We start from the raw sequence: 8,720 nt of genomic DNA, 5'->3' as shown, positions 1-8,720 counted from the left end.
GCCCTCCTGGCATGAGTGAGAGGAATCCACCAAGAATCTTTTGATCGAACGAAGCCGAACGATCACCTCCCTCTTGGCAGACAAGGAATAGGTAATCTAGCCAGAAATCTTCAGACGGAACGAAATCGAACCATCCCCACCCTCCTGACTAGATCGGTGCCCCACACTGACAATCCTGAACCCAAATGAAATCGAATGGGGCCCACCCTGTCAGCATGAGTCGGTGGTATATGATAAAGGTTGCTTCCTGAGCAATATTTCTTTTTCTTTCAATGCGTAAAGCGGGCTCTGGTTTCCTAGGCCAGAGTCGGCTAGTTTGCGTAATGCGGATCCGAGTTGCGAATCTCGAGATCGGCTAGTGAAAGCGGGTCTAGCGTGATGAGGACTAGACTGGCCCCTCAGACCAGTTTCCATTGCCTTCTTATACTCGCGCGAAACAACGACAAACCATCATAATAATTTTGTCGCATTGCGACAATTACGTCCATTCACCAATCAAGTTAATCTCAAACCTTCTCCAAATACTCGATTGGTTAAGTTTTGTGTCGTATGTCCTTTATTATTGGTTGTTTAGCTCAGACCAATGCCTATTTTCGGGGTTCTAGTGATGCGCAAACGCGACACTTCGTTGGGCCAATTGTTGATGGATGATTCGTTGTTCTTGAAATTCTCGCATTGGTCGGATCTCTTGATTGGCGAATGTGCGCTTGTTCTCTGAAGCGCGCGAATTACATTTGAATTTGAATTTACACGAGTTCTTTGATATTATAAAATTTCTTCAATTTGCAAGTGATTTTATTGTGAGATTTCCACCTTCCTAATTTTCCCTAATTCTTCCGTAAGTTTCAAATATTTTCATGTTAGACGATTGAATTTATTTAAGTGACTTTTAAAGAGATAGTTATTCTGCGCGATCGCTAGGAGGTGGGTTGATACGCGAGCCCAGCCGCTGGCGCCTTGATCGATTAATTGTCGTACCACGCTCTACTGCGTCGGTACGGCCGATAACCATTTTGTCGACAGGTATGGATCGTCTCAATATCTATATATGCATATATAGATATACAGAATGCCTGTTCGCTATTTTGATCGTTCGCTGTTTCGACCCCCACCCGACCCGGATCTACAAAGATATCAACAGAAATATATATCAAAACGAATACGTGAAAGAAACGTAAAATATAAAATGCATAAGAAGTATGAAAACATATGAGATAGAGAAAGAGCAGAGAGCGCGCGAACGATGGAAAATTAAGAAAATACAGAAAGAGAGAGAGAGAGAGAAATATACAATGGCAAGTCGACCGGGAACACGGGCCCATGGTAACGAGTTGCAACATATAAACAGCGGTTCTCTCTCTCTCTCTTTCTCTCTTTCTCTCTGTGACTATGTCTCGCTCGACGTTTGAAACTGTTGAGCGATTGAGAATGTCTCTTTTTTTATTATCAACTGAAACACAATTTACAAATGTATATATTCATTCTCTCTCCATATATATCGGGTTTATCGATAGAAAAGCATTCGAACGCATCGTATTTCACGGAACAAGGATAATACACTCGTTCATCAATCATTTGATGAAAAACGTATATTAAGAGATGAAGAATATATGCAGATGCTTCACATAAAAATATAATTTGTGATATTTCGAAAGTTACTTACAATTGTGGTTGTTGGCCCGAAGAGCTTGCAGTGGCTACAGGAGCTGCTGGGGCTGCTGTGTACGCAACAAAATTGTTCATTTTTTGTGTTTTGTTATTTAAACTGTAAATAAACGAAAAAAGAACAATCATCAATGTGGGAATTGAAATATTACTTGATTTAAATGGATTAAGTAAAAAGAAATCTGAATATTTTACACAAATGAATTCAAGAAAGATACAGTCACAAAGCAAAAAGTTGAAACCTACGTACCTTTCGCACAGTTTCAGAATTTTAACTAACCGCGAATCTTCTTCTTCTTCCTCTCTGTTTGGCTATACTCCCGGCAACCCGGTACGTGAGTCTAGCCTGGCCACTGGTTTATCCGCTTCGGCCAAGGGTCGTTGTGATGATAAGTCTTCACATTTGTTTCCTCTTTTCGTTTGGATATTGCTTGTTTGTATCTAGTTGGTGTTTTTTTTTTCATCTTATCTTCGCTGGGTTTGGATTTTTTTGTCATTTTTGTATGTTTGTTATTATTTACTTATTATGTTTATGTTGTTTGTTTTTCTTCGGTGATTATCGGTTCTATATTTCTGGATCCATTTTTGTTTGGATCTTTAATAAATTAGATCTATTGTATCGTTTATTTGTTCTGTAAATTTACAGATCTCTTGGAGAGTTTTTTTAGTTTCTGAGAAAGCGAGGCTCCGGATTTCAAAAAGTGGAAACTGTTTTGCTTTTATTAAGTTGTTAATCAGTTCATTGGTACTGGATGCATTTAATTCACAGTTCCAGAAGGTAGGTGTGTCTATGTATCCTGATCTAATCCTATTGATAAGATTAATGTTCTTTCTTTTTATATTAACGCTTTTCCACCAGGGTTTTTTAGATTCTAGTTGGCAGAGTTTACCATATATTATCCCTTTCTTTTGGAACGATTCTTCCTTTTTTGCGGAGTATTCTTGTTCTATTGTTTTTTCTATTAATTTAGCTATGTATCTTGGTGTTATTTCTGTATTTTTAAAGGTGCCTGTTGTAGTTGCTAGTTTTGCCAGTCGGTCTACTGTCTCATTGCCGCTTATTCCTCTGTGTGATGGACACCAGATAAAGTTTATGTTTCTGCCTGTGAGTGTTATTCTTGAGTATAATGATTTTATCTCTAAACTTAAGGAATGTATTTTTGGATCTATTTCTGCTGAATCTAGTGATAGGAGTACGCTGAGGGTGATACACGCTAATACGGTTTGCGAGCGTACTCAACAGTAGCGGTTCCACGTTTAGTTTGTGTTGGCCCTGAGAAGGGCCGTTGGTTTGATTGTTTAAATCAGTTGGATTTTGGACTGCCGTGGCGTGGCGTTTTTCTCCTTCAACCGCCGGACGATGGCCGAAGGGGACGCGGGTGTCGGTCTAACGACGCTCGGCCGTTTCTTTGGCGAAACGCTGATGATCTGCCTAGTTGTATTGGCAGCGGCGGCCAGCGATTTTGGCCGAGTGACGACCCTTGTTATTGCCTTTACCACGTCCGGATGGGAGACGGCTGTCGCTGGCTTCCGTGCGGTAGGCCGGAGTGGTCGGGGCCGTGTGTCGGGGCTGTCGCTGGTCTCCGCGGGCGGTTGGTTCGTCTTGGGGCGCGGAGCTCCAGTGTCGGCAGCAGGCGATGGAGCTGGTGGTAAAATCCGGCTTGTCTGCTTAGCTGCAGCCTGTATTTTGCGCTGGAGCTCTATTCGTTCTTCGCGTCGACGGTCGAGGATGCGGAGGTACGATGCAGTTTTCCTGCGAGGCATTTTTTTGTCCAGGGAACGTCCGTTTTGTATCGCTGTTGGATTGGCAATGAGCCGTCCATCGTTGCTGGTTCGGGTCTTGTCCTGACTGTCCGTGAAGGGTGGGGAAAGGCGTCAGTCCGGGCAGCCCGGTGATTGGTGCGCTGGTGCTGTGCGGCTCGGTGATTGGTGCGCTGGTGTCGATCCGAATAGTGACGGTCACCGCACCGAGTAGTGACCGCGCAATATGTACGAGTAATAGTTCGGAATAGAGGGGGCTTGTGTGACGGGCCCTGGAGAACGGTCGGGCTTCTCAGCTACCAGACCCGCCTCCTGCACTGACCCGAGAACCCAAGGAAAAGGAGGGAGAGGGGAGAATAGGTAGATTGAAACTCAATGGTGCTATGAAAGGCGAGAAGCGCCTATACTAAGAGCGTGGTCACCGCACCGAGTAGTGACCGCGTAAAGTTAAGCGCGAAAGGCGAGAAGTGTCTATACTAAGAGCGCGGTCACCGCACCGAGTAGTGACCACGTGGAGTTAAGCGCGAAAGGCGAGGAGCGCCTATACTAAGAGCGCGGTCACCGCACCGAGTAGTGACCGTAGGGAGTGCGCTCGCAACCGCGGAAAGTAGAATATGCGATGGGTGGGTGCACCGAGACCGGGAACCGCGGGTGGGCTTTGCAGCTACCGGACCCGTGGTTCCTGCGCTGGCTCGGTGACACGCTCGACTTGCAGGAACAAGTGATGCAACGTAGTGAGGAGCCCTAAAAAGGACTGGGTTCTCGGATGTCGGGATCTCGCCGTTGGACTCTGGTTGCCAAGCTGGTTCCTCGTACGGGTCTGCAGCGCGATTTCCCAGTAGTCTGTCCTGCGTTGGAAGGATGTGTGGAAATGATGCCAGAAGAGTGATTTCGGTTGAAGACAAAGATGTATTCTGGTAAGTCGGTGGAGTACAATGCTGGGAAGCTGGGAGGCACCTGCGCGGCGCTCGCTCAGAGATTGAATGACACTGTGGCTCTGCGGGAGCCCGGTATTTATACAGAAATCGGCCTCGCCCGGATTGGCTGAGAGGCGTCGGGTGAGGAGCGCGAAGCGACGCTACGCTATGTGATGCGCTGTGGGGGAACCACGGCGAGCCGCACGGCTCGGGGATTGGTGCGCTGGTGCTGTGCGGCTCGGTGATTGGTGCGCTGGTGCCGACGAGGCCCTGATTGGTGCGCCGGTCCTTACAAGCTAGTTTTCTAAATGTATGGTTTTAAATCTAATATTTTATTTATTTTTTCATATTAATTGTGGGGATTTTTGGGTTTTAATATTGTATTTTATATAGAATAAAAAATGTAGTGTTACCGGAAAAAGACGCGGATGAAATACGTGTAACAAGGGAATCTGTGTTTATTAACAGTCCTCTACGAGTTCTTCTGCTTTTGATGTATTTTAGTGCCTCTATTATCGCGTTCGCTTCAGCTTCGAAAATGTTCGCGTGGCTCTGTGTTTTAAATAAGGTATTAGTTTGAAGTTCTTGTATATGGTATGCATAACCTACCGCCTCTGCATTTTTTATTTTAGAGCCATCTGTATATATTATTATTGGTGTATTGGGTTCTCCGTGTTTAAATTTTGTTTCTATTTCTTCTGTTAATATTTTATTTGCTAGTTTTGCATCTTGGGCAAGTATTTTCTTGCCTATTTCTGTGTTTGGTTCTATTGCAGTAATTTGCGGTAGTAGGGGTGTTTCAAACTACGGAGCAATTTGATATCTCTTGGGCTGCGTTCCGAAACCGTACACTCAGTGGGTTCTCGTGATTTCGGTGGTAAAAAAGTGGGGATGTCGTGTGCCCTCGGGTGTGATGCATTTACGAACGACGTTTTTCAAGTTAGGTGAGAAGCAGTGAGACGTGTGAGCCGCGTAAATTGATTTGAAAAATTACATTTTGAAAATACTATGATGAAAGAGGCCGAAGCAGCCGAAGCAACGCGCCGGAAAAAAATTATTGTTGCGATTGCTGTAGCGGCTGGACAAAATCTATTAAAATCAAATGTTGAACATCTATTGACTCAAGACAGTAGTGATGAAGAACTTGATCATTGGAGTCAGATAACAAAGGCTTTGGAAACTGGGATACGTGTGAGGGGTGAACCAAACAAAGTCACGAGGATTAGTGGATATGTTTCTACAATAGTCCGTGATTATTCAAGTCAACAGTTCAAAGAGCATTTTCGATTGTCCAGAACGACGTTCGAGAATCTAGAGAGAATATTAACACCACAATTAATGAGGACGGCTGAAAGTGGACGATTTACTACGGACGTGCGGATCCAGTTACTCGCAGTCCTTTGGCTGCTAGCTACACCAGATTCATTCAGGTAAGTTTAAATCTTTGAAATTTCAAGTTTTGTATTTTGAAAGGTTTAGACAAAAACAACTTTCTAGCTCTTTGTTGCAGATCTGTTTCGGACCGGTTTGGCATCAGCAAATCAGTTTTACATGCTTCCATGAGAAGGGTCGTAACAGCTTTAAACGAGTTAGCTGATAGATTCATTAAATGGCCTGTTGATAACGAATTAATCGAAGTTGAGCGTCGCTTCTTGGATGCTGGCCCATTTCAAGGAGTAATTGGCGCAATCGATGGGAGTCATATTCCAATCCCTGCACCAAAAGTAAGTCGACTCATTTTTAATCTTAGTGCGCTTCAAAACAATAACAAAAGACCTTAGTTTTTTTTTACTAAAATTTTATTCATTGTATTTTTTAAAAGTTTTTTCTTTATGAGTGCATCATTCATTAAATCTTTGCCGATTGCTACTGTATAGACCTATTTTTGCTGAATCGAATATCTATCGGTGTTTGTTTTGACACAATTGTATGGTCCGCATTAGGAATACTTTGTATAAACTAATATCAGGTATACTCTACTTGTCTAAATATAATATTTTTTGTATACAGGTTGATTCAATCTTCTACAGAACGAGGAAAAAGGAATATGCGCTCACTCTGCAAGCTGTGTGCGTTGCAAATCTGGTATTTACAGATTGTTTTGTTGGGTTTGCTGGATCTGTCCATGATGCAAGAATTTTTCGAAATTCTGATCTTTGGCACAGAGTGACAACAAATCACGATGCATTCTTTCCTGGGAATCAGTTTATCATAGGGGATAAAGCTTATCCAGTGACGCAATGGTGCATGGCACCCTATACTAACCGAGGCAATTTGACAGAGGTACATTCAATAAGCGTTTGAAAGACTCAATCTTATTACTGTTCATATCACAGACCATCAGTACTGACTTTAATTTCTAACTAATATTTTTTAATTATCACAAAATTATTTGTCACATGTAAATTTCACTCCATCTTCTTTTTTTGGATATACAGGCGCAGAAAAATTTCAATAATCATTTGTCGAAAATGAGGCAAGTCATCGAAAGAGCTTTCGCTCTCTTAAAAGGAAGATTTCGACGATTAAAATATCTTCATATGAGCTGTGCAGATCTCATACCTCATGTTATCCTAGCATGTTGCGTATTACATAACATCTGTCTTGTCAGTTGTGATGATGATATCAACGATTTCTTACTTGAAGGTATAGAACAGCGTGATGAAAATCATAACGATCGGAATGAAATGGATTTCAACCGGGTACCTGACGATGAAACGGGATTGGCTCGCCGAAATTATTTAGCAGCTCAAGTGGCACACATTGCACCATGACCAAAAATTTGGATATTTGAAATATATCAAACTAAAAATGAATCGAGCAATAAATTTACTGTTGAAATACAATTTGTTATATTATTTTTCGCACATGCATCCACAGAACCTTATATTTAACATCTTGAAGAAAATCCATTGCAAATTATCTTTTTTAATGAATGTTTTATTAAACAAAGCATTTTAATGAATGTTTTATTAAACAAAGCATTAACGTTTCTTAAACTTTTTATTTAACTAGCAACAACGCGGGCGCTACGCGCCCGCTTTAATTATTATTGTTGATGTCTGAAAGAAAATTATTTATTTTATTAAAAATATATTAAACTATAAATATTTTAGAAAATGTTGAAATATTAAAATATTTTATGGACGTAACAAATTGTTTTGTCATTTGAACAAAGTTTCGTTTCAGGTTTTTGATTAAAACAACAAAATATTTTAATATGGCAACAATTTCCGTTTCCAGTACTGTAAAAAAATATTATTAAAATGATGATTTACAACATTGAATAGGTTGTCATTAAATATATTATTTAATTATTTACAGCTTTTCCGTAGCAAATTTTTCGTTCCAAATTCTTTTCCGTTCCAAATTCTTATTATCTGAAAATTATTATATGAATTGTTATTATCCATTGAGAATCTATTTTCTTTACTATGCACATTCATGATTATTCAAAATACCACTATTTGATTATCATATATATTTTATTTTATTTTTAATTTTTTAGTAATATTTTATAATGGTTTATTAAACACTTACATCTCTGCAACGCAATGAAGCTTCGTACTTATTCGCTACCTCTTCCCACATTAATACCCGCATTTTCCTTCCTTTGCCGTTGTTCACCACGAACTTGTATAAAACTTTCTTAACACCTTTGTCAACCAGTTTAGAGCCTTCAATACTATCAATTGTGACGGATTTTTCTTTATAACACGATGCCACAAAACTATTCTTTCTCCCGTACGTCGATTTATTTATTTGGGCGCCAGTCGTAAAACGACTCGACGATGTGAAAGAAGAAAAGATATTAACCCAGCTAATTCTGCGGGATGGACGGGGTAAAGGTTATAAATAATCGAGTTTGAACGACACGAGTATAAGAAAAATATGTGGATTATTTAATAATATTATTTAACAATTATAATCTTAAATAGACGGGAAAACAAATTACAAATCAGTTCACGGGAAAATATCGTTATCAAATAATAATATAATCGCTCATTTTCAAAATACGGGAGAGAAAGATCGTCAAGTAATCGAAATTTCAGCCTATGTCACACCGACCGAAACTCTACGCACGCGTTACACTTTACTTTGAGCTCGGGTGTCTTCTCGCCGCGGAACTACTCGCGTACGAGAGGAAAGAATCGTTCCTTTTGTTTGAAATGATAATTATTCCCGAACTCTCGATAAGCAGTTATTCAATCGCGCTTTACAAATTCACGGGATTCGTTTCGGCCCAGACACTCAATTTCCACTCACATATTCGACCGATATAATTCTACGATCTTTTATTCCCGTTTCAAAAGAAAGGAGTCTAACGTTAACCAGAGACAATTACACAATACAATATGGCAGACTTTCGCTGATAAC

At 40.7% G+C, this 8,720-nt stretch overlaps 2 protein-coding genes across 2 annotated transcripts; one reads left to right on the top strand and one right to left on the bottom strand.

The window, feature by feature from the left end:
* Positions 1-2,964: 2,964 nt before the first annotated feature.
* On the bottom strand, positions 2,965-3,429 carry LOC122416735 (histone H1-like). Its single transcript, XM_043429778.1, has one exon. It carries the CDS (start codon positions 3,427-3,429, stop codon positions 2,965-2,967), a length of 465 nt encoding a protein of 154 aa, XP_043285713.1.
* Positions 3,430-5,354: 1,925 nt separating this feature from the next.
* On the top strand, positions 5,355-7,117 carry LOC122416734 (putative nuclease HARBI1). The gene is made up of 4 exons (XM_043429777.1): positions 5,355-5,773; positions 5,854-6,067; positions 6,354-6,626; positions 6,782-7,117. Exons 1-4 carry the CDS (start codon positions 5,355-5,357, stop codon positions 7,115-7,117), a joined length of 1,242 nt encoding a protein of 413 aa, XP_043285712.1.
* The last annotated feature ends 1,603 nt before the right edge of the window (positions 7,118-8,720 follow it).

Source organism: Venturia canescens, chromosome 10 (assembly GCF_019457755.1).
Source record: "Venturia canescens isolate UGA chromosome 10, ASM1945775v1, whole genome shotgun sequence".
Taxonomy (NCBI): Eukaryota; Metazoa; Arthropoda; class Insecta; order Hymenoptera; family Ichneumonidae; genus Venturia; species Venturia canescens.
The sequence above is the reverse complement of the archived record's forward strand: the minus strand, read 5'-3'. Positions and strand labels throughout refer to the sequence as shown.

Coding starts and splice junctions, on each gene's coding strand:
- LOC122416734 (XM_043429777.1), top strand. CDS start 5,355: ATGAAAGAGGCCGAAGCAGCCGAAGCAACGCGCCGGAAAAAAATTATT. Junction 6,068..6,353: donor TTCCAATCCCTGCACCAAAA/GTAAGTCGACTC, acceptor TTTTGTATACAG/GTTGATTCAATCTTCTACAG. Junction 6,627..6,781: donor ACCGAGGCAATTTGACAGAG/GTACATTCAATA, acceptor TTGGATATACAG/GCGCAGAAAAATTTCAATAA.
- LOC122416735 (XM_043429778.1), bottom strand. CDS start 3,429: ATGCCTCGCAGGAAAACTGCATCGTACCTCCGCATCCTCGACCGTCGA.